Source organism: Leuciscus leuciscus (assembly GCF_965113295.1).
Source record: "Leuciscus leuciscus genome assembly, chromosome: 5".
NCBI lineage: Eukaryota > Metazoa > Chordata > Actinopteri > Cypriniformes > Leuciscidae > Leuciscus > Leuciscus leuciscus.
In genome coordinates, this window is record NC_138729.1 from 14772469 (window position 1) to 14798701 (window position 26233).

The 26233-nt window shown below is 43.8% G+C and overlaps 1 protein-coding gene across 3 annotated transcripts in view; it reads left to right on the forward strand.

Annotated features, from left to right (window-relative positions):
* The window catches only part of LOC309499902 (segment polarity protein dishevelled homolog DVL-2-like), a 116839-nt gene that overhangs the window by 73523 nt on the left and 17083 nt on the right, over positions 1-26233 (forward strand). For all 3 annotated transcript variants that reach the window (XM_082171425.1, XM_082171426.1, XM_082171427.1), the window contains exon 12: positions 24080-24211. In XM_082171425.1, the coding sequence (XP_082027551.1) occupies positions 24080-24211 (132 nt within the window). The remainder of the gene's footprint in view (positions 1-24079; positions 24212-26233) is intronic.

Below are 26233 nucleotides of genomic sequence, written 5' to 3' on the forward strand. Positions count from 1 at the left end.
CCCTTGCCAGGGGGATAGACATCACATACATTCAAACAAATTGTAAGTTATACAAATATTTCTAGTTCCCTTTCAAGGGAACTCGCGTTGCGTCGAAACTGACGCTATGGGGAACGCTTTGCGTGATGACGTCTTGAAGCACATGTAAAATCAGTCCAATGGTGTGGCGGAACGTCAGAGGCGGGTGACGTCACGTACCAGGAAGCTAAAAAGCCGGCCCGAAACAGAAAACGAAAGCTTTGCAGTCTTCAGTTTCGCTCTGTGTGAAATCTTTCTCTGTATATTTGGTGTTGTCTGTCTATATCATATATATATATATTCAGTATGGCGAGCAAGCAGCAGTTTAGAGTGTGTGTCCATCCCTGCCCGCGTTATTTAAACCCTCTGAGGTCGGAAAACGCGCCCCCGCGTTTTGCTGGATTTTCTTCACATTGTAGTACAATAAACTTAAATTACTCTGTCATTTATGGTTATACAGAAAAAAGAAATATAAAAAAAGAATCTGTGATATTTCTACTTTTGTATGTGTCCACTTACAATCAAATCAAAACATTGTGCTTTTGTAAAATAAAGAAAATAAACAGGGTGTGCGTTCTGCCTCTCCGTCGCGGTGAACTTTTTTTTCTTGAGCACGTCTATAAACTGAAACAAAACTCAGCGAATCCTTCTCACACATTTATGAGCCATACACCTTTATACACATTTAAGTGTGTACTTTTAAATGATCGGATTCAAACTGAAAACAAATATTCTCTGTTTAAGTAATTTGTATAAAACCAACAGGATGTCCAGTATCTCAAACGCTTGCTAATTACTTTTAATTCGGCCACGCCCACTCGCGCAAAAGAGATTCACATGCAAATCTCCACATGGAACGCGAACGCCCTCGTTACCTCAAACACAAAACACCAAAACACTTCACAAGTCTCTGCTTTTCGTCGAGTTTGGAAGACACGTCTGAGCTTACATTGGATTTACATCAGAAGAAGAAGAACGCGATTTGAAGACAAGAAAGATGTAAGGTAAGAAATTCTTACTTATTAGTTTATGGTATTGTTGCATAAACTTCACATTGCAGTTGAACTGTTGCTAGATATATGGTGAATATTATACTATTTAGACCCGTGTTTACTGTTAAATACTGTTTGTGGATATCTGCTCAAGCATAGATATGTATAACCATAATGTTTAATATTTTGGAGCGCGATGGCGTTTGAATGTATCATATTTTGGAGCGCGCTGTGGGTTTGAGTATCATATTTTGGAGCGCGCTGTGGGTTTGAATGTATCATATTTTGGAGCGCGATTGCGTTTGAAAGGAAAAATGCACCAAACATTAGGCTTTATGTTTTTACTATTATCTCATTTCATATCATCATAACGAATGGAAACATTTGAAGTAACATATGATAATCAATATATTTTTCTCTAGCATTGTTACTGAAATCTTTTGGAAGATTTATAGGCTGCTTTGTAAAATAAAATTATTTTATGCAGTACTGCACATAGCTTATGCCTACAAGGCACAACAAATATGGTGTTCTTTATATTATATATTGTTGGAAACATTTGTGTGTGTGTGTGTGTGTGTGTGTGTGTATTCTGTGAATTTTAAAAAGCAATTTTAACCAGAAAAATCTAAAATGTATTCCCAAAATCGTGCAGGCCTAGTTTCTCTTGATACCAGTATGTTCACTTTTTTCTTTTCTTTCAGGGACCAGATGCAACTGAGTCCTGCTGACTTCAACATTCACATGAGTCTCTGTACATGAACATGGTAAAGTGAAAATCAAACACCTTGGAAATGGTATGTACAATGTTTTTAGGAATGGCACAAAGGTCTCTGTCTTTGGATCATTGTTTTCAATGTGCTCTTTTGTCATTTGTTGTGTATTTTTGGATTATGTTGTGTTGTAAATAAATCCAAACAATCTAAAAGCCATTCTTTTTTAAATCTCCTCATTCTTTGTGCAAGGTTGCTCTGAATGACAGGGCCTGATCGCTCCTAATAGGGCAGTTAGGGGAGTGTCTTTGTCTTTCTCAGGTGTTAAAACCTTACATATTCATGAGATGATCACGCCTCTTCGAATATGGCTTTGTCACACAAAACACGTCTTAGAAATTTTAAATCAATATATTGTCTTATCTGAATGAGCAGTCAGGGTGATTTTCACATAGTTTTGGAGCAAATATTCTAGGCTACGTCATACAATTTTCAAAAGTCTTGTGAAGAAATAATCAGTATGGGTTTCATGGCCTTATTTCAGTGACAATTTTTTTTTGTATTTTCACAAACCACGCATAAATGTCATTATCTCAAAACTACAAACTTTTACATACATGCTGCTGATATATTATTGTAGCAGAGTTTGTGCTGAATACAGTGTAATTAGACTTTAGCCATGAAAATGTCACTAGTAACAGAAAAAAACACACATGTCAGAGCATGTCAGAACACCTCCAGGCCCAGAAAACAGCTCAGACCTCAGAGGGTTAACAGGAGGTGATACTCACACTCTTTGTGTTGTTTGTTTGGGTGAGGAGCATGCCCAGTCAGCACTCGAGGATGGTGACTGTGTGCATTGCGACGCGCTTCCATTGCGTACGCTCCGATCCCGCTTGGCTCGGTTCAATCCCGATCGCGTTCCCCAGGGCTCTGGTCCCGCCGCTGCCGAGGCACGGCGTCAATCACAGACCTGGGGTTCGCAAATGGATCTATCAGTGGATGTTGAGACGGGCTCTGCCTTATCTCAGCCTCCTTCTGATAGATCCAGTGCCTCTTATCAGGGTATGGAAGCACGCGTTGCGGTTTCTTCCCCCCCGATGGAGGCACCAATACTGCAATTGTCCAGCTCTGAGGAGTTGGACGTTGTTAGTATTGACGCTGAGTCTGAGGATTCGCCACCTCAGTCTCATGCGTTTGAAGAATTGCTTGATGTTATCACTAGAGCTGTCGAGCGATTATCTATTGAGTGGCCAGAAGATAGGCAGGGCGCTCGTTCGAAAAGCAAGCTCGACGAACGTTTCCTGCCATCTCGTGCACAGCCTCAGTGCAGAAGCCTTCCGTTTTTCCCCGATCTCCACACCGAGGTGTCGAGATCGTGGGGGAAACCAGTGTCATATCGAGTGTATACTGCACAAACATCAAACTATTCATCCATTCACAATTATAAAGAGCATGGTTATGGGGAGATGCCGAAGGTGGAAGAGACGCTCGCGAGCTATCTCTCTCCAGCAACGGCATCTTCTCTGAAGGCTCCTGCACTTCCATCCAAGCAAGTAAAAGTTACATCTTCCCTGGTTCATAAAGCTTATGCCGCCGCCGGCCAAGCTGCAGCGTGTTTACTCAGGGGTAACTCAGGGGTGACCGACTACTCAGGGGTGGTGGTGGCGCAATGGATAAGACACATGCCTTTGGTGTGAGAGACCCGGGTTCGAATCCACTGTGAGACACCAATGTGTCCCTGAGCAAGACACTTAACCCCTAGTTGCTCCAGAGGCGTGCGACCTCTGACATATAGCAATTGTAAGTCGCTTTGGATAAAAGCGTCAGCTAAATGAATAAATGTAAATGTAAATGTTTACATACAATGTCCATAATGCAAGCTTACCAGGCTGAGTTATTGGGTGATTCTGAGGAGGTATTAGTGCTGATACGGTGTCTGAACTACGTAGAGCCACAGATTTGTCTCTCAGGGCCACCAAGGAGACGGCTAAATCCATCGGCCGCTCTATGGCAGCCCTGGTGGCCACTGAGAGGCATCTGTGGCTCAACTTAAGTGACATAAAGGACAAAGAAAAACATGTTCTTTTAGATGCACCAGTATCCACGCAAGGGTTATTTGGAGATGCAGTTAACAGTGCTGTAGCTAAATCACAAGAAGCTTCAAAACAGGCAGCTGCACTTCAGAAACTTCTCCCCCGCCGTTCTTTCATTGAGGTTGCTGAGCGGGAGCAGCCTCACTCATCTAAAAACTCAGAAACAGAGCGTTTCCTCCCGTGCTCCCCCACAAAAATCTCAGGGACACGGAGGGCGCTCTCAAACCCAGCAGTCTTCGAGGGGTAAAACGGATCTGCGGACCGTTATTACCGCCAAGAAGGCTGCTGGGAAAAAGTCCTGATGTCTGAGGGCTCAGGACAAATGAGGGTAGTCCCCCCCGAAGCAGAGCGGTTAACACCTCTTTTCACGGTGCCCGTCTCTCTTCGGTGCCCTCAGGGGACCAGTCTGCCAACCCTGCCGCCTCCGGTGTTTCAGGGCGCAGTGGTCTCCGGCGAGCACATATCTCAAGGACCACCCGGAGACGTAGTGGCCTCGGGATGCCCACCCCCTCTGAGGAGGGTGTTAGAGCAGTCTGTTCGGTCGTTCCCTGCCGGTGCGCCGTTACAGGGCGACGAACCGACTACTCAACAGCAACACAATCCAGAAACCAGTCTCGAGAGGCTGGTACCTCTAGTAGAATCTTTGACAGCGTGGAAGCTACTGTCAAATGTTTCTCGTTGGGTCCTGCAGACCGTGGGAAAAGGGTATCAGATACAATTCTAGAAACGCCCACCTCGGTTTATGGGGGTCCTGCCCACAGTGGTGGGCCCCGAGCAGGTTCTGGTTATGGAACAGGAAGTAAACACTCTGTTAGTGAAAGGGGCCATAGAATATGTACCTCCCTCCAACAGGGAAACCGGGTTTTACAGCCGGTACTTCATAGTTCCAAAGAAGGACGGGGGATTGCGTCCCATTTTAGATCTTCGAGTTCTGAATGAGTCAGTCATGCAGCTCAAGTTCAAAATGTTGACATTGAGACAATCGTGCCACAGATCAGGTCCGTGGACTGGTTTGTCACGATAGACCTCAAGGACGCATATTTCCATCCGTCCGTGTCATTGGAAGTTCCTGAGGTTTGCTTTCGGGGGCAAAGCATACCAATATCGAGTTCTTCCATTCGGCCTGGCTTTATCACCCCACACTTTCACCAAATGCGTGGATGCAGCTCTGGCGCCTCTGCGCCTCCAGGGTATTCGCATCACGAACTACATCGACGATTGGTTGATTTTAGCTCAGTCGCATCAGTTGGCGGTTCAACATCGAGATGTTGTTCTCGCCCATATGAAAGAGTTGGGGTTACGGCTGAACGCCAAGAAGAGTGTGCTTTCTCCATTTTAGAGGACCACTTTTTTAGGCGTGGGTTGGGATTCAGTGTCGATGCAGCCTGTCACCGCCACGCATAAATTCCATCCTGGCAGCTGTGAAAAGTGTAAAGCTAGGCCAGCTACTCACTGTCAAACAGTTCCAGAGACTGTTGGGTCTCATGGCAGCAGCTTCCAACGGGATACCTTTTGGACTGTTGCACATGAGGCCCCTGCAGTGGTGGCTCAGGACCAGAGGGTTTTCCCCGAGGGGCAACCCATTTCGCACAATCAAGGTCACGCGGCGATGCCTACGTGCCTTGGTTATGTGGAAGAAACCTTGGTTCCTGTCCCAGGGCCCAGTGCTGGGAGCTCCTTGTCGTCGCAAACTGCTAACGATGGATGCTTCCCTCACGGGTTGGGGAGCGATCCTAGAGGGTCGCTCATCTCAAGGTCTGTGGGAAGACCATCATCGTTCCTGGCATATCTATCGCCTAGAGATGTTAGCTGTCTTCCGGGCTCTGAGGAGCTTTATCACAGGTCTCAGGGGACACCATGTGTTAGTGCATACGGACAACACGTCGGTAGTCGCCTATATCAACCACCAAGGGGGTTTGCGCTCACGCCCATTATCCAATCTGGCACGCCATATCCACTTGTGGTCCCAGGGGAAGTTGCTGTCACTCAGAGCAGCCTACATCCCTGGGGTCCAGAATATAGGAGCAGACACTCTGTCGAGACAGGGGCCGAGGCCCGGGGAATGGAGGCTCCACCCCCGAGGTGGTGGAGCTGATATGGACGGAGTTTGGCCAAGTATAAGTGGATCTGTTTGCGTCTCGAGAGACGTCTCACTGTCCGCTTTGGTTCTCCCTCACGCATCCAGCTCCTCTGGGACTGGATGCTATGGTACAGACGTGGCCGAGGCTACGTCTGTACGCCTTTCCCCCAGTTGCTCTGCTCCCGGGAGTTCTGGAGAGAGTTCGCAGGGACCGGGTTTGCCTGCTTCTTATAGCCCCTGCTGGCCGGGCAGAGTATGGTTCCCCGATCTTGTGTCCCTCCTCGACGGGCATCCTCTGGAGCTACCCGTCAGGAGGGACCTTCTGTCCCAAGCAGGGGGCTCGATTTTTCACCCCCGACCGGAACTGTGGAACCTGTGGGCTTGGCCTCTGAGGGGGCCCAGCTCATAGAGTCAGGTCTCTCAACTGAGGTTGTTGAGACCATTCTACAGTCCAGAGCTCCCTCCACGAGGAAACTTTATGCCCTGAACTGGAGAGTATTCACTTCTTTGTGTAGTGACCGTCGGTTGGATCCAGTCAACTGCCCAATTGGTACAGTTCTGGAGTTCCTGCAGGACCGGTTCACTGCAGGTCTGACCCCGTCCACTTTAAAGGTTTATGTGGCGGCCATAGGTGCTTACCACATTCCTTTGGGTGGAATGTCTGTGGGGAAAGACCCTTTGGTATCTCGTTTCCCTCGTGGCACTTGGAGGCCTTCTGTCCTCCTCCCTTTCGAAATCGGACCAGGAGGCGAATAATTTGCTTTGCCCTGTTCGGGCGTTAGACGCATATGTCCACAGAGCTGCCCTGTGGCGTAAGAGTGATCAATTGTTTGTTTGCTTTGGGTCCCCTAACAAAGGAGGTCCAGTGTCTAAGCAAAGGATGAGCAAGTGGGTGGTTGAGGCTATCTCACTTGCTTATGAGGCGGCTGGACAGCCTTCTCCTTTGGCTGTCCGGTCGCACTCTACTAGGAGTATGGCGGCCTCTAAGGCCCTTATATCAGGAGTATCTTTACAGGACGTTTGTGATGCGGCAGGCTGGTCCTCACCGCACACCTTCGTCAGGTTCTACTCTTTAGACCTAGACTCTACTCCAGGGTCTCAGGTTTTGTCTTCCTAGTGCTGCTCATTTGATTACACACAGGACAGACATTTGTAGCTATGGTGGCGTTGGTATAGACGTTCCCCATAGCATCAGTTTCGACGCAACGCGAGTTCCCTTGAAAGGGAACGCCTCGGTTACGACTGTAACCTCGGTTCCCTGAAGAGGGAACGAGCGTTGCGTCGCCTTGCCATATCTCCTTCATGCCTGTCAGCACGACTTCAGACTCTACGAAGCTTTCGTTTTCTGTTTCGGGCCGGCTTTTTAGCTTCCTGGTACGTGACGTCACCCGCCTCTGACGTTCCGCCACACCATTGGACTGATTTTACATGTGCTTCAAGACGTCATCACGCAAAGCGTTCCCCATAGCGTCATTTTCGACGCAACGCTCGTTCCCTCTTCAGGGAACCGAGGTTACAGTCGTAACCGAGGCGTTTTCATAGCCTTTTTGTTCAATGAACCACTAATTAATTTTATATACGATAACATATCACAATAAAAATGTTTAAAGGTCGGTTTTTGTTTTATATATTTGCATTTGTGGATATAGAATTTAGCTTGCACAATTAATAAATTTATAATAAAGAACATATCTTCTTTACTTTGTTTTCTAAAAAAAACAAAACACAACATTTTCCCACTTCAAAGTAAAGTCCTTGTAAAGTTCTTTCATAATAAAGCTGCAGAAGTCCTTCCAGAAGGTTGTGGAGTGTGTGCAGATCCAAAAAAGGTGCTGGGTGGTCTCAGGGTGATTTCCGCAAAAAGAACAGTTCACATCAATGTCCCTTTTGAATTTCGTCATATAGTGGTTAGCAGAGTAGTACTTATGAATAATTTTGAAAGAAATTTCTTTGACCTTGTTTGTAACAAAAAACTTATTGGGAATTGTCCATACTTTTTTCCAATTAATATTATTTACAAAAGAATTCCAGTATGAAACAACATGTGGAACAGATATCACTTCTTTCTGAAACAAAGACCGTACATATTTATTGTTATTTCTAGAAGAGGTCAGACAAATTTTACCTATATCTGAATCGATTGGATTGTAGAAAGGAACAGAAGAAAAATTAAAATCAACACTTCTAAATAGCATTTTGACACCAGAAGGTATAGCATCATATACTATTGCATATTCTTTCGGTGTGGCTGGAAACTTATAGGTGTTTAAGAATTCTGTATAAGACACAAGTTGTCCATCACTATTGAACAGTTGAAACACTAAAATAATCTGTTTCTCAATCCAGTTAGAAAAAAATAATGACTTATTCTTATACAAAATATATCGGTTGTTCCATATAATATATTTATGGGGAGAAAAGTTGTGCTTATATATGAGGAACCATGCTATCAAAACTTGTTTGTGAAATAAAGAGAACTTTTCCGGTATTTTGTCTATATTGTAATTGCAACCTAATATGAAACTCAAACCACCAAATCTAGAAAATATATAGTTAGGAATAAAATTCCAAATGGAAACAGGATTTTTAAGAAAATGTTTGGCCCAGTTTATTTTAAAAGTATTGTTTAGAGTAGCAAAGTCTAACACATTTAGCCCACCATGTTCATAGTTATTCATTATGACATTTTTCCTGATGTAATGTGTTCTATTCTTCCAAAGAAAGTTAAATAGCATACAATCGATATCCTTACAAGTTTTGTTGTCTACATGAACAGAAAGAGCTGCATATGTTAGTCGAGACAAGCCTTCTGCTTTTGAGAGCAAGACTCTCCCTCTTACTGTTAGGTCTCTCTGCAACCACTGATTTAATTTGGTTTGTGTTTTTTTAATAAGCGGTGGAAAGTTTAATAGAATTCTTCTCTTTTCATCTTTACAAATGATTAAGCCTAAATAATTTGGTTCCTTTCGGTTGGGAATCTTACAAATATTCTGATCCTTACAATCTTTGACAGGTAATAATTGACATTTGCTTAAATTTAAGGTCAAGCCAGAAGCTGTGGAAAATTCTTCAATAATTTTTAAGGCAATAGGCACCTGACTGGCATTCTTAAGAAAAATTGTCGTATCATCAGCTAGTTGGCTGATGAGTATTTCTTTACCTGCTATGCTAATACCTTTCATGATGCTATTAGAAATATGAGAGGCAAGAATTTGCATGCAAAGTAAAACAAATAAGGGCTGATCGGGCATCCTTGTCGGATCCCACGTTTAAGATTAAATCTTGACGTTGTGCCATTTTTCATTCTAACGGAGCTATTAGCTTTTGAATACAGGGCCAAGACAGCATTACAGAACATATCACCAAAGCCAAATTTTTTAAGAGAGAGAAATATGAATTCATGCTCAATAGAATCAACTTTGTAGAAATCTAAGAGAAGGATAAATGAGTCATCCTGTATCAGATCTGAGTAATCCAAAATGTCAAAAACAAGTCTGAGATTATTAGAGATATGCCTATTCTTCATAAAGCCAGATTGAGTTTCGTCTATAATATCATCTAATACAACTTCTATTCTTCTGGCCAACACTAAAGCCATGATTTTATAGTCATTGTTTAAAAGACATATTGGTCTCCAATTGTCAATAAAAAGCGGATCCTTATTAGGCTTTGGGATTAGAGTGATGAGGCCTTGCGTGAGACTTGTTGGAAGAGTACTCCTTTCAATACTTTCGACAAATACTTGTAACATGAAAGGTGCTAGTAGATCAGAAAATGACTTATAGAATTCTGATACCAGCCCATCGTTGCCAGGTGATTTATTATTTTTAAGAAGAGCAATAGCTTTAATAACCTCTTCTTTCATAAGTGGACTGTCACAATAATCCCTATCAGTGTGTTCTATCATTTTTACATTATTTATAGAGTTGATCAATTTAGTCGCTGTATCTGCATTGTACTTAGACTCATATAGCTTTGAATAAAAGACATAACAGAATTGGGAGATGCTTTGGGCATCATCAGTGACAGTGCCGTTTATATTCAACTGATGGATAGTGTTTGTCTTGGATCTGTGCTTTTCTAAGCGGAAGAAATATGCGGAGTTTTGTTCACCTTCCTCTATCCATCTTTTTCTCGACCTAACAAAAGCTCCTTCAGCTTTTCCACAATATAATTCATCGAGTTGACATTGAAGTTCTCTTAGATGTAATCTATCCTCCTCTGATACTCCATCTGGTGGTAGTTGATATATTGAAGAGATTTGAACAATTAGTTTTTCTTCTGCTGCTGCCTTAAGTTTAGCCATTTTAGCTCCATATTGCCTTAAAAATTTGCCTGCTTCAAATTTAAAGAGTTCCCAATTAGCAGAATACAGGTTATTTTTCCTACCCTTATCCCAATATAGCTTTATTAACCGCTTGATTTCTAATTTTACTGCGCTATGTCCTAGGAGCGAGCTGTTCAATTTCCAATATGAGGATCTATTATTATTATGAGCAGAGAGTTGGAACTTTATATAGATTGCCTGATGATCAGTAAGTGGTGTTGTAAGGATATTGACTGTTACACTGTCTTTCGGTATATTATTAGAAATTAAGTAAAAATCTATTCGAGATTTCCTTGAACCTGAACTGTTACTCCAAGTATATGACATATTATTAGGAAACTTTTCTCGCCAAATGTCAACTACATAAAATTTTTACATAAAAGTTATCATTTTTAAATTATCTCTGGAATTTGGGACGTGGGGCCACCTATCAATTGAATTATTTAAGGTAATATTAAAATCACCTCCTATAAAGATAAATGAGCTAGGGTATTTGGAGAGCCAGAAAGTTAACCTTACATCTATAGAATCAATTAGTTGATCATTTTCAGGCTTGGTATTGTAACCATAAATATTAATAACAATAAAGATAGAGTGGTTATGGTCAATTAGTAGACAAATATAGTGGCCTAAAGAATCACAATCTGAATGTAGAATAGTGCCATTAAAAGAACCTTTCAAAGTTGTGACCCCAGCTGACCTCTCTGACCCATGCGAATACCATGCATCATTACCCCATTGGGACTTCCAGAAGTTTACATCAGCAGCTACTGAATGGCTTTCTTGAAAGAAAGAGAAATCAGATTTAAAGTTTTTTGCATACAAAAATAAGGCTTTACGTTTACAAATTTGTCTCAACCCCCTGGCATTAAGTGAAACAATAGAAAGTGACATAACAACGTATAACAATATGAACTAATTTGTTTTATGTGTAAGGCAAGGAAAGTATTTAAGTGATCTACCTCAGAAAGGGATCGAGCTTTGCAGCATGAACTAACAATTTGGCAAAAACAATATAAACAAAACTTAGATTCTCAGCTTCTGTAGGCTGCAGAATAGTGCTAGATAGGAAGCAATGTTATAATCACTAAAGAAAGATAAAAAAAATAAAAAAATAAAATTAAGAATAATTTGTTCCTATTTTAAATTTCACAGTAACATTGTGAGGATAGTAGCTTAACATTGTAATGACTTAGAGCAATTCAGGGTGAACATAGCCTATGTAAGCTACCACCTTTGGTTATCCTGAAGATGGGAAGATTTCTGTCCCGTTAACGAATCCACGACATCCAATGTAGTAAGCTTTCTTGCCCTCGCTGCGAGCCTTTTCGATGATGGGCCATAACTTGTTCCGACGTTCTCTATCTTCTTTTGAGAGATCATCTGCAAACTTCCAGTGGTTGTCTTTGAGAAATTGTGACATCTTTGCAGCTTTCCATAGGCTATCTCTGGTCACCCTTGAGATGAATTGAATGAGAATCGGTCTGGGCTTGCTGCTGTTAGGTAGCTTGGCGCCGCTGCGATGCACAGTGTCAACGGTGTCACGGATGCGGTTTTTGCATTCAAGTAAAACGGCTTGACAGATCTCGATGGCAATCTGACGGACATCGTTCTGTTCATTTTCTTTGACACCAAGGAGCCTCAAATTCCACCTCCGAGAGTACCGTTCCAGGTCGAAGATCTGTTGCTGGTGTGTGTCCATGCGACTCTCCTCTTTAGTCATCCTGTTCCCTTTCAAGGGAACTCCCGTTGCGTCGAAAAGCTGACGCTATGGGAACGCTTTGCGTGATGACGTCTTGAAGCACATGTAAAATCAGTCCAATGGTGTGGCGGAACGTCAGAGGCGGGTGACGTCACGTACCAGGAAGCTATAAAAGCCGGCCCGAAACAGAAAACGAAAGCTTTCTGAGTCTTCAGTTGCGCTCTGTGTTGAATCTGTCCTTGTTATTTGGTGTTGTCTGTCTATATTATATATATATATTCAGTATGGCGAGCAAGCAGCAGTTTAGAGTGTGTGTCCATCCCTGCCCGCGTTATTTAACGGGAGGTGATACTCACACTCTTTGTGTTGTTTGTTTGGGTGAGGAGCATGCCCAGTCAGCACTCGAGGGTGGTGACTGTGTGCATTGCGACGCGCTTCCATTGCGCACGCTCCGATCCCGCTTGGCTCGGTTCAATCCCGATCGCGTTCCCGAGGGCTCGGGTCCCGCCGCGGCTGAGGCTCGGCGGCGATCTCAGACCTGGGGTTCGCAAATGGATCTGTCAGTGGATGTTGAGACGGGCTCTGCCTTATCTCAGCATCAATCTGACAGATCCAGTGCCTCTCATCAGGGTGTGGAAGCACGCATTGCGGTTTCTTCCCCCCCGATAGAGGCACCAATACTGCAACTGTCCAGCTCTGAGGAGTTGGATGTTGTGAGTATTGAAGCTGAGTCTGAGGATTCGCCACCTCAGTCTCATGCGTTTGAGGAACTGCTCGATGTTATTACTAGAGCAGTTGACAGACTATCTATTGAGTGGCCAGAGGATAGGCAGGACGTTCGTTCGAAAAGTAAGCTCGACGAACGCTTCCTGCCATCTCGTACACAGCCTCAGCGAAGAAGCCTTCCGTTTTTCCCCGATCTCCACACCGAGGTGTCGAAATCGTGGGGAAAACCGGTTTCATACAGAGTGTATGCACCACAAACATCCCACTATTCTTCCATTCACAAATATAAAGAATATGGTTATGGGGAGATGCCGAAGGTGGAGGAGACGCTTGCGAGCTATCTCTCTCCAGCAACGGCATCTTCCCTGAAAGCTCCTTCACTTCCCTCTAAGCCAGTAAAATTCACATCATCTCTGGTTCATAAATCGTATGCAGCCGCTGGTCAAGCTGCAGCGTGTCTGCATACGATGTCTATTATGCAAGCCTATCAGGCAGAATTATTGGGGGATTTAGAGGAGGGCGGGGGAATTGGTCCTGACACAGTGGCTGAACTACGCAGAGCCACAGATCTGTCTCTCAGGGCCACCAAGGAGACCGCTAAATCAATCGGGCGGTCTATGGCAGCCCTGGTGGCCACTGAGAGGCATCTGTGGCTCAATTTGAGCGATATAAAAGAGAAAGAAAAGCACGTTCTCTTAGATGCTCCGGTTTCCACTGTTGGTTTATTTGGTGATGCAGTAAACAGTGCGGTAGCTAAATCTCAGGAAGCTGCTAAACAGGCAGCTGCATTACAATAACTTCTCCCCCGCCGTTCTTTCATTGAGGCTGCTGAGCGGGAGCAGCCTCACTCCTCTAAAAAGAGCGCTGAACATCGTGCCACTCAAAAACAGAGTGTGTCCTCTCGTGCTCCCCCACAAAAATCTCGGGGACACGGAGGGCGCTCTCAAACCCAGCAGTCTTCGAGGGGTAAAACGGATCTGCGGACCGTTATTACCGCCAAGAAGGCTGCTGGGAAAAAGTCCTGATGTCTGAGGGCTCAGGACAAATGAGGGTAGTCCCCCCGAAGCAGAGCGGTTAACACCTCTTTTCACGGTGCCCGTCTCTCTTCGGTGCCCTCAGGGGACCGTTCTGCCAACCCTGCCACCTCTGGTGTTACAGGGCGCAGCGGTCTCCGGCGAGCACATATCTCAAGGTCCACCCGGAAACGTAGTGGCCTCGGGATGCCCGCCCCCTCTGAGGAGGGTGCTAGAGCAGTCTGTTTGGTCGTTCCCTGCCGGTGCGCCGTTACAGGGCGACGAACCGACTACTCAACAGCAGGAGAAAAATACGGTGCCGTCTCTCTTCGGTGCCCTCAGGGGACCGTTCTGCCAACCCTGCCGCCTCCGGTGTTACAGGGCGCAGCGGTCTCCGGCGAGCACATATCTCAAGGTCCACCCGGAAACGTAGTGGCCTCGGGATGCCCGCCCCCTCTGAGGAGGGTGCTGGAGCAGTCTGTTTGGTCGTTCCCTGCCGGTGCGCCGTTACAGGGCGACGAACCGACTACTCAACAGCAACAAAATCCAGAAACCAGTCTCGAGAGACTGGTACCTCTAGTAGAATCTTTGACAGCGTGGAAGCTACTGTCAAATGTTTCTCGTTGGGTCCTGCAGACCGTGGAAAAAGGGTATTAGATACAATTCTATTAACGCCCACCGCGGTTTATGGGGGTCCTGCCCACAGTGGTGGGCCCCGAGCAGGTTCTGGTTATGGAACAGGAAGTAAACACTCTGTTAGAGAAAGGGGCCATAGAATATGTACCCCCCTCCAACAGGGAAACCGGGTTTTACAACCGGTACTTCATAGTTCCAAAAAAGGACGGGGGATTGCGTCCCATTTTAGATCTTCGAGTTCTGTACGAGTACATGCAGCTCAAGTTCAAAATGTTAACCTTGAGACAAATCGTGCCACAGATCAGGTCCGAGGACTGGTTTGTCACGATAGACCTCAAGGACGCATATTTCCATCCGTCCGTGTCATTGGAAGTTCCTGAGGTTTGCTTTCGGGGGCAAAGCATACCAATATCGAGTTCTTCCATTCGGCCTAGCTTTATCACCCCGCACTTTCACCAAATGCGTGGATGCAGCTCTGGCGCCTCTGCGCCTCCGGGGTATTCGCATCACGAACTACATCGACGATTGGTTGATTTTAGCTCAGTCGCATTAGATGGCGGTTCAACATCGAGATGTTGTTCTCGCCCATATGAAAGAGTTGGGGTTACGGCTGAACGCCAAGAAGAGTGTGCTTTCTCCATTTTAGAGGACCACTTTTTTAGGCGTGGTTTGGGATTCAGTGTCGATGCAGGCGCGCCTGTCATCGCCACGCTTCGATTCCATCCTGGCAGCTGTGAGAAGTGTAAAGCTAGGCCAGCTACTCACTGTCAAACAGTTCCAGAGACTGTTGGGTCTCATGGCAGCAGCTTCCAACGGGATACCTTTTGGACTGCTGCACATGAGGCCCCTGCAGTGGTGGCTCAGGACCAGAGGGTTTTTCCCCGAGGGGCAACCCATTTCGCACAATCAAGGTCACGCGGTGATGCCTACGTGCCTTGGTTATGTGGAAGAAACCTTGGTTCCTGTCCCAGGGCCCAGTGCTGGGAGCTCCTTGTCGTCGCAAACTGCTAACGACGGATGCTTCCCTCACGGGTTGGGGAGCGATCCTGAGGGTCGCTCATCTCAAGGTCTGTGGGAAGACCATCATCGTTCCTGGCATTCTATAGCCTAGAGATGTTAGCTGTCTTCCGGGCTCTGAGGAGCTTTATCACAGGTCTCAGGGGACACCATGTGTAGTACATACGGACAACACGTCGGTAGTCGCCTATATCAAGGGGGTTTGCGCTGGCATGCCATATCCTCTTGTGGTCCCAGGGGAAGTTGCTGTCACTCAAGGCAGCCTACATCCCCGGGGTCCAGAATATAGGAGCAGACACTCTGTCGAGACAGGGGCCGAGGCCCGGGGAATGGTGGCTCCACCCCCGAGGTGGTGGAGCTGATATGGAAATTATAAGTGGATCTGTTTGCGTCTCGAGAGACGTCTCACTGTCCACTTTGGTTCTCCTTCACGCATCCAGCTCCTCTGGGACTGGATGCTATGGTACAGACGTGGCCGAGGCTACGTCTGTACGCCTTTCCCCCAGTTGCTCTGCTCCCGGGAGTTCTGGAAAGAGTTCGCAGGGACCGGGTTTGCCTGCTTTTTATAGCCCCGCGCTGGCCGGGCAGAGTATGGTTTCCCGATCTTGTGTCCCTCCTCGACGGGCATCCTCTGGAGTTACCCGTCAGGAGGGACCTTCTGTCCCAGGCAGAGGGCTCGATATTTCACCCTCGGCCAGAACTGTGGAACCTGTGGGCTTGGCCTCTGAGGGGGCCCAGCTCATAGAGTCAGGTCTCTCAACCGAGGTTGTTGAGACCATTCTACAGTCCAGAGCTCCCTCCACGAGGAAACTTTATGCCCTGAAGTGGAGAGTATTCACTTCTTGGTGTAGTGACCGTCGGTTGGACCCAGTCCACTGCCCAATTGGTACAGTGCTGGAGTTCCTGCAGGAACGGTTCACTGCAGGTCTGACCCCGTCCACTTTAAAGGTCTATGTGGCGGCCATAGGTGCTTACCACAGTCCTTTGGGTGGAATGTCTGTGGGGAAAGACCCCTTGGTATCTCGTTTCCTTCGTGGCACTTGGAGGTCCTCCTCCCTTTCGAAATCGGACCAGGAGGCGAATAATTTGCTTTGCCCTGTTCGGGCGTTAGACGCGTATGTCCACAGAGCTGCCCTGTGGCGTAAAAGTGACTTTTGCTCCCCTAACAAGGGAGGTCCAGTGTCTAAGCAAAGGATGAGCAAGTGGGTGGTCACTGGCTTATGAGGCGGCTGGACAGCCTTCTCCTTTGGCTGTCCGGTCGCTCTCTACTAGGAGTATGGCGGCCTCTAAGGCCCTTATATCAGGAGTATCGTTACAGGACGTCTGTGATGCGGCAGGCTGGTCCTCACCGCACACCTTCGTCAGGTTCTACTCTCTGGATTTAGACTCTACTCTAGGGTCTCATGTTTTGTCTTCTTAGTGCTGCTCACATGATTACACACAGGACAGACATTTGTAGCTATGGAGGCGTTGGTATAGACGTTCCCATAGCGTCAGCTTTTCGACGCAACGGGAGTTCCCTTGAAAGGGAACGCCTCGGTTACGACTGTAACCTCGGTTCCCTGAAGAGGGAACGAGCGTTGCGTCGCCTTGCCATATCTCCTTCATGCCTGTCAGCGCGACTTCAGACTTTACGAAGCTTTCGTTTTCTGTTTCGGGCCGGCTTTTATAGCTTCCTGGTACGTGACGTCACCCGCCTCTGACGTTCCGCCACACCATTGGACTGATTTTACATGTGCTTCAAGACGTCATCACGCAAAGCGTTCCCATAGCGTCAGCTTTTCGACGCAACGCTCGTTCCCTCTTCAGGGAACCGAGGTTACAGTCGTAACCGAGGCGTTTTCTAGAGTGCCCACTCGTTTTTTCACATCTTTTATCTCCTCACACGCGAAGTCCACAGTTTTTTTTACACCATCTAGCTGCAACGCCAGCTCATCCATTCTTTCATTTATTAGTTTCGACAGGGAAGCGACGACATCTATGTCTTCTACCTTGGAAGAAAGCATCGTTTTTTTAGGAGCTGGAGATTGTCTGGGTGACAGGGACAGAGGAGGAAATTCTTCCGTAAGATCCTCCATTACTGGCAAAGTCACCGAGCCAGTCGTGTAGTCATGAATGTTATCAATTAGAGGCGGCGTGGCTAGCATGACCTGTTGGCATTGTCAACTTTGCTTTTGGGTTTTTCAGCGGTCTTTTATTGTCGCGGGTCGACATCTTAAAGGTTAAATCCTCCCCACAAAGTTCCTTTAGCGTTAAGCACTATAAATGATTATAAGGTCCGAACAGAAAGGTTGTTTTAACCGTATTCAAAGTTTTCGGTTGCACAGCTCGACAGTAAGCGTCTACCTACTCGGCCATCTTGGTCCTCCCCTCCCTGCAGTCTTCCTCAGAAGCGTCATCTGACAGCTGTGACGTGTCGTTTATCAGCTGTTATTTCCTGGGCTGTCAGGTCCGCCGGGTTGGCCACGCCCAGGAAATAACAGCTGATAAACGACACGTCACAGCTGTCAGATGACGCTTCTGAGGAAGACTGCAGGTTGCAGTCGAAACATGTCAAGGTAAAGAAAAAGGTTTTTTTCTCCACCTGAACTTTTTGTCTTTTTAGAAGAAAAACTATCCAAACTTATTGTAAAGTGTTACCACTACTTCACTAAAATGCTCCCACAATGTACTTTTCTTTCCTTCCTTTTGTTTTGTCTTTAATTCTACTTTTTGAAATTCCTCTCTGAACTGTTTTGCCTCCATTGCTGCAAGTGGACCCTGCAACTGTGTAGCTTAGAGTCTGCAAATAAGTGCATGATGAAAAGTTAAGCTTCAATTACGTTCTTCTTCTTCTTATGTCATGGCGATGGTAGCCCACGCTCCGACAGCCCCAACACGGAGTCCCTCCATCTATTTCGGTCAGAGGCTGCCAGCCTGCTAGCCTCGACGATGTTCAGCTTCATTTTTTTCAGATCCTCTTCCAAGTTGTTGAACCATCTTTTCTTTGGTCGCCCTCTCCTCCTTGCCCCGTGCACATGGCCGAATAGAGCGACATTTGGAAGTCGTTCTGTTTTCATTCTGACCACGTGTCCAAAGTATCCAAGCCTCTTTTTCTGAATTCGCTGTACCACATCGATTTCCATCCCTAATTCTCTTCTTATGTCGATGTTTCTTATTCGGTCTCTTCTTGTCACCCCTTGGATTTTCCGTAAACAATTCATTTCAAACACTCTCAGTTTATTTTTGTCTGCTTCTCTTAGTGTCCATGTCTCTGAATTGTACAATAGTATGTTAAGTACCAAGGCTTCATAAACTCTTATTTTTGTAAATCTAGAAATATCTTTAGATTTCCATATGGAGTTCAAGTTTTGCATTGCACCACACGCTAGTCCAATTCTTCTTCTGAGGTCCTGTTCTGTAGAGGCGTCCTCACTAATATTTCCTCCCAAGTACACAAATTCTTCTACCTGCTTAAGTTCCTGGTTTTCTATTTGTATGAATACTTTGATCTTTTCCCGTCCAATATGTTGTACTTCTGTCTTTCCTGTAATGACCTTCATGCCCATCCATTTACTCTCCTCTACGATTCTGTCGATCACTACTTGTAGGTCACCCTGGTTTTCTGCCAAAGCTGCGATGTCGTCCGCGAATCTGAGGTTGTTGATGATTCGTCCATTCATGACTGCTCCTTCGTTCGCCTCTTCCAGCGCACTTGCCATGATCACCTCTAAAAATATATTAAAGAGAAGTGGAGACACCATGCAGCCCTGGAGTACTCATACTATTGTTTCGAACCATTCAGTCACATCAGCACCTATTCTTACAGCGCTGAAAGTACCTTTATATAGACTCTCTAATATTCTGACAACTTTTTCTGGGTATCCTAATCTCCTCATCACATTCCACAATCCCGCTCTCCACACGCTATCGAATGCCTTTTGGAAGTCTATATAGCATACAAATAAGTCCTTGCTGAAGTCAGTATACTTCTCAGCTAATTGTCGGAGTATGAATATTTGGTCAATTGTGCTCCGTAAGGTTCTAAAGCCCGCCTGTTCTTCAGAGAGGATTTCTTCCGTTTTCTTCTTTATTCTTTCCATAATTATTGTTGTGATGATCTTGCTACTGTGGCATAACAGGCTGATGCCTCTATAGTTATTGCAGTCAAGTTTATCTTTCTTTTTGTATACGGGAATGATGACAGCTTTTTTCCACTCTGTTGGGAACACCTCCTCGTCCCAGATTCGCTTACAGAGCTGGAAGATAATTTGTAATCCTGTTCCATCTGTAGCTGCTTTTATTTCCTCCGCTGTAATATTATCGATGCCAGGGGCTTTCCTTGTTTTTAGGCGGTCTATTGCTCGAACAACTTCTTCCATCATGATGCTCGGTGTTGGTTCTTCGTCTCCGTTGTAGTCCAAGTTGACCAGAATTCTCTCGTCCACTGGATTTGGATCGTTATACAGATCTTCGAAGTACTGCTTCCAACGTGTCTTTACCTTTTCTGCATCAGTTATCATAGTCCCATCTTTATCCTTTATTATACTCATTTTGATGGTACTCTTCCCACTTAGCTTTCTGATACTTTCATATACTTCTCGGCTCTTGTTTTGTTTTCTGCTTTCTTCTATTGCTTTGCATGTGTCATTTATATATCTTTCTTTGTCAGATTTTGCACTCTTTTTGACTTGTCGGCATAGGTAGTTGTAGTGTTTTACTGTTTCTTTGCTTTCTCTTCTTCTCGTTTTCCACTCTCTCCTTTCATCAGAGAGTTTCAGTGTTTGAGAAGAAATCCAATCAGGTATTTTACCACCTGATAACCTCCCTATGATCTTGTCAGTTGTGTTGTGTATGACCATTCTAATTTGTTCCCATTCCTTGTCAATGTCAGCTGATGGATTAACTTCTATTCCTCTGGTGTCAAGCAGGTCGTTCCATCTTCTCTCAATCTCCTCAAGGTATTTCTCCTTTATGTCTTCATCCTTTAATTTCCTTGTGTCTGCTCTCTTCTTTCTCTTCCCCTTGTAGTTTCTCCTAAGTTTCAATTTTATGTTGGCCATCACAGTTGGTGGTCTGATCCAACATCTGCACTGGGGAAAGCCCTGCTGTTCCTCACGCTGCCTCTCCCTTTCCTGCTGATCATTATGTAGTCGATCTGATTGCGGTCGACACCGTTTGGTGATATCCATGTCCAGCATCTATTTTCCTTGGACTGTTTGAATTGGGTGTTTGTGATGATAAGATCGTTTAACCCTCTGAGGTCTGAGCTGTTTTCTGGGCCTGGAGGTGTTCTGACATGCTCTGACATTTGTGTTTTTTTCTGTTACTAGTGACATTTTCATGGCTAAAGTCTAATTACACTGTATTCAGCACAAACTCTGCTACAATAATATATCAGCAGCATGTATGTAAAAGTTTGTAGTTTTGAGATAATGACATTTATCGTGGTTTGTAAAAAAATAAATAAAAATTGTCACTGAAATAAGGCCATGAAACCCATACTGATTATTTCTTCACAAGACTTTTGAAAATTGTATGACGTAGCCTAGAATATTTGCTCCAAAACTATGTGAAAATCACCCTGACTGCTCATTCAGATAAGACAATATATTGATTTAAAATTTCTAAGACGTGTTTTGTGTGACAAAGCCATATTCGAAGAGGCGTGATCATCTCATGAATATGTAAGGTTTTAACACCTGAGAAAGACAAAGACACTCCCCTAACTGCCCTATTAGGAGCGATCAGGCCCTGTCATTCAGAGCAACCTTGCACAAAGAATGAGGAGATTTAAAAAAGAATGGCTTTTAGATTGTTTGGATTTATTTACAACACAACATAATCCAAAAATACACAACAAATGACAAAAGAGCACATTGAAAACAATGATCCAAAGACAGAGACCTTTGTGCCATTCCTAAAAACATTGTACATACCATTTCCAAGGTGTTTGATTTTCACTTTACCATGTTCATGTACAGAGACTCATGTGAATGTTGAAGTCAGCAGGACTCAGTTGCATCTGGTCCCTGAAAGAAAAGAAAAAAGTGAACATACTGATATCAAGAGAAACTAGGCCTGCACGATTTTGGGAATACATTTTAGATTTTTCTGGTTAAAATTGCTTTTTAAAATTCACAGAATACACACACACACACACACACACACACACACACACACACACACAAATGTTTCCAACAATATATAATATAAAGAACACCATATTTGTTGTGCCTTGTAGGCATAAGCTATGTGCAGTACTGCATAAAATAATTTTATTTTACAAAGCAGCCTATAAATCTTCCAAAAGATTTCAGTAACAATGCTAGAGAAAAATATATTGATTATCTTATGTTACTTCAAATGTTTCCATTCGTTATGATGATATGAAATGAGATAATAGTAAAAACATAAAGCCTAATGTTTGGTGCATTTTTCCTTTCAAACGCAATCGCGCTCCAAAATATGATACATTCAAACCCACAGCGCGCTCCAAAATATGATACATTCAAACGCCATCGCGCTCCAAAATATTAAACATTATGGTTATACATATCTATGTTTGAGCAGATATCCACAAACAGTATTTAACAGTAAACACGGGTCTAAATAGTATAATATTCACCATATATCTAGCAACAGTTCAACTGCAATGTGAAGTTTATGCAACAATACCATAAACTAATAAGTAAGAATTTCTTACCTTACATCTTTCTTGTCTTCAAATCGCGTTCTTCTTCTTCTGAGGTAAATCCATGTAAGCTCGCAGCGTGTCTTCCAAACTCGACGAAAAGCAGAGACTTGTGAAGTGTTTTGGTGTTTTGTGTTTGAGGTAACGAGGGCGTTCGTGTTCCATGTGGAGATTTGCATGTGAATCTCTTTTGCGCGAGTGGGCGTGGCCGAATTAAAAGTAATTAGCAAGCGTTTGAGATACTGGACATCCTGTTGGTTTTATACAAATTACTTAAACAGAGAATATTTGTTTTCAGTTTGAATCCGATCATTTAAAAGTACACACTTAAATGTGTATAAAGGTATATGGCTCATAAATGTGTGAGAAGTATTCGCTGAGTTTTGTTTCAGTTTATAGACGTGCTCAAGAAAAAAAAGTTCACCGCGACGGAGAGGCAGAACGCACACCCTGTTTATTTTCTTTATTTTACAAAAGCACAATGTTTTGATTTGATTGTAAGTGGACACATACAAAAGTAGAAATATCACAGATTCTTTTTTTATATTTCTTTTTTCTGTATAACCATAAATGACGGAGTAATTTAAGTTTATTGTACTACAATGTGAAGAAAATCCAGCAAAACGCAGGGGCGCGTTTTCCGACCTCAGAGGGTTAATCCGCAAAAGTCTATTAGCCTGTCGCCCCTATCATTACGTTGTCCATATCCAAACTTGCCTACTACTCCATTTGAGTCCTGATATTGACATCCTACTTTGGCATTAAAGTCTCCCATCAGGATTATAAGATCTTTTTTTGGCACATTACTGATTTCTTCTTGTAGACTGGAATAGAAATCATCCAAATCATTTTCGCTTGCCTTCATTGTTGGAGCGTAGACCTGGCATACCGTCATACATCCGATCATGGTTCTGAATCTTGCTGTGATAATCCTGTCGCTTACTGGGTTGTACCCCAGTAATGCTTTCTCTGCCAGTGGACCCAACACCAGAGCTACTCCAGATCTATGAAGGTCTTCTCTGCCGCTGGATAGGATCCGATGATCTTCATAACATTTGTCATCCACTCCAATCCAATGGGTTTCAGATATTCCAATGATGTCCCATCTGAATTTCTTCAGTTCATGCATTAGCAGCGCTGTTGCACCTGTTGTATGCAATGTTCTTACATTCCAACATCCTATCGTCAGGATCGACTTTGGTGTTAGAATGATTGGCTCTTTAGCATGTAATCTATCAGCCACTCCCCTCCCAAGAGGGTTTAAAGGAGTTGCTTCATGGCTCTCGTTAAGAGGATCCTCTGCTTTTTGAGTAGATATAGCTGGGACTTTAACCCAGGTGTACGTTTGTTGTTCTACCATGTTGGGTTTTCATAGTCGATATCAATGATTTAAAGGGCGGCTGACTAGACCTCTCCCTCTTCCTGTCCAGATTTAGCCGTCGGCGTTTTCACTTGTTGCCGACGTTTCCAGAGGAGACGGACGAGGACGTACTGGACTCCTCCTCCCGATTACGTTACGTCAATTACGTTAATATTCCATTATTATGTTGGAAAACACAATTATCAGAAAAAAATCTGTTAAGCTTGTGGATTTTTAGTTAAAGCTGTTTAAAGTTATTAAGCAAAATCTTTTGTAGGTTTTTTCCCCCTTTGTTTTATATAATGATGTCTAGGTGCTCTAGGCATATGGTTTCCTTGATTGTTTTTGTTTTTTTTCTGAAAAGAAATACACTGTTGTTGAAAACAAAATAAAAAGTGTGACTCACATTCGTTGCATTTTACTATAAAATTTGAGTTCCGTGTCTTTATTACAATCAACACATTATAATGATTTTTATCATCAAGCGGCGACCCAACAAATCTCATTTTAACATCATGAAAAGCACAGATTTCAGAATTAGTTGTTTTTGCTGCTTAGTTTTAAAAATGGTCTTTGTGTACTGCAGAGGAAGTTTTTAAAAGATCTAATTAGTTTTCATATCCCTTTTAAATCTCCATTTTCACCATGTTTTCTCCTATTACAGTCAGAATCTAGAAGGATGTGGCATCACTTCTCAGCCTTTACAATCTTTATCTTTTCCTGTAGGGTTTGATGAGTTCTCGCTCTCCCTGCATTCTGATATGACGTCGATTGCTAAAGCCATGGCCTCTCCTGACTCTGGCCTGGAAGTCAGAGACAGGATGTGGCTAAAGATCACCATCCCGAATGCATTCCTGGGTGAGTCTAACCAAAGACCAAGAGAGGGAGATTTATAATTACACATATACATTTAAGCATTTAGCAGATACTTTAATCCAAAGTGGTTTACAAATGAGAAATAAAAGAAAGAAGTGATTTAGGAGTAAGTAACATGAGAAGTTATGTTATGTTATGTTATGTTATGTTATGTTATGTTGATAACATTTTCCAAGACTGTTCAAAGGTGTACAGGCAAGAATACAAATGAAAGTAATAAACAATGAAAGTATAGAGAAGATTATTATTATTAATTTATGTATAGAAGGTTGCCTGAGGAAATGAGACTTTAGGTAATATGAGAAGACAAGGAGAATATTAGCTCATTTAGCTCATGCTTAAAGGTCCCATGACATGAAATTTTCACTTTCTGAGGTTTTTTAACATTAATATGAGTTCCCCTAGCCTGTATATGGTCCCCAAGTTTCTAAAAATTTAAATCGGTGTAAATCGAGCTTTTGCTATCTTTCTCTGCCTTTGAGAAAATGGAGGCTCATACGCGCTGATCTTGAATCTCCTCCTTATGACGTCATAAGGAGGAAATGTTACCTCCCCTGTCTCTGCTTTGCCCGCCCAGAGAATATTTTCCGCCCATGAGAAAATGCGCACTAGTTTGTCCACGAGAGATATCATGGCTTTTGAGCGAGCGAAGCATAACAATTGCTCAATAATTGGATGTACAAATGAACACCGAAGGGTCAATACAGAGCTGGGCTTGCTGAACGTCTGAAACTAAAGTCTGGATCACTCTCTTTGGCTCAGCTACACACCTCGGACAAGTAAGTCAACTAATGATATATAAGTGTGTTGCTTTACTGTTTATGGTTACCTAGATTTTACACGTAGAATGTGGCTGTAACATTAACTATGCAGTTTATGTGTGTGAATACACACACTGTAACGCGAGTGTTGTACACGTCTTTGTTATTTGGATAACCGTTTTCCTGTTGATTATATGGCGCGCGCGATATCCGCATTTTAAGATCGCAGAGCTTGATGTAATTGTAATAAGATAAATACAGACGTTACAGATCTCTCATGAAAAGGCAACAGCAGGTTCGCGTTAGCTACATGATGATAACTGTAAACCATCCGAATAAAGTACCGTATCCAGACATAATATTTTAAACTAACCATTCGGAAACGTCCTGCTGGAGCCGCTGAGTTGCAATTTCTTCATCCGTTGCTTCTCCATCTGGATCAGATTCTGGGTCAAACTGAAATGCTTGAAAGACTGTGTGTCTTCGTGCCATTGCTATATCCAACGTAAACATGCACGCCACGTTACCGTTGCGCAAGATGGTCAAGAACACACCCACCCTCCACCTTGCGCCGCCTTTCTCCTCCTCATTAGTATTTAAAGCTACAGACACCGAAACGGCCTGTCTGAAGGAAGCTCATTCTGGGACTGGCTTGTAGTGGCTATAATTCTGCACCGAGGCTGAATTTTTGGAAAGAGATTTCAGATACAGTACTAGGGACCACTAAGGCCTATATTAAAGCCTACTAAAAGTAGCATGTCATGGGACCTTTAATCAAATAGAAAGTGGAATTTGTGTCATATATATAGTGTGTGTGTGGTTGTTTGTGTATGTGTATATATATATATATATATATATATATATATATATATAATGTATGTATCATATATACGTATAGCTTAAATGTGTCCAAACCCAAAGATCTACACCCTACGTTTTTGTCCAACAAGCTTTTAAAGGTGATCTAAGTAACTTTTTTACCTTAACTGAACAGCTTCGGAGTCATTGGAATGGTTATATTACTTATTTCGGATTGAATGGTGATCGTTTCGCAACCCCCTGGTGCCCGTGAGCGGAAAATCCGCACTTGCAACTTTGAGCCGGCGGGCCGCCGTCCGCCGCGTCAGGAAGTATCGCGTGATATCAGGTCTCGCGATGTAAACAATTGCTTTACGGCCAAAACGAAATCTGCTAAAATGCTGTCATTATTGCGCTCCCTCACGCTGTTCGAACCTGAATGAAG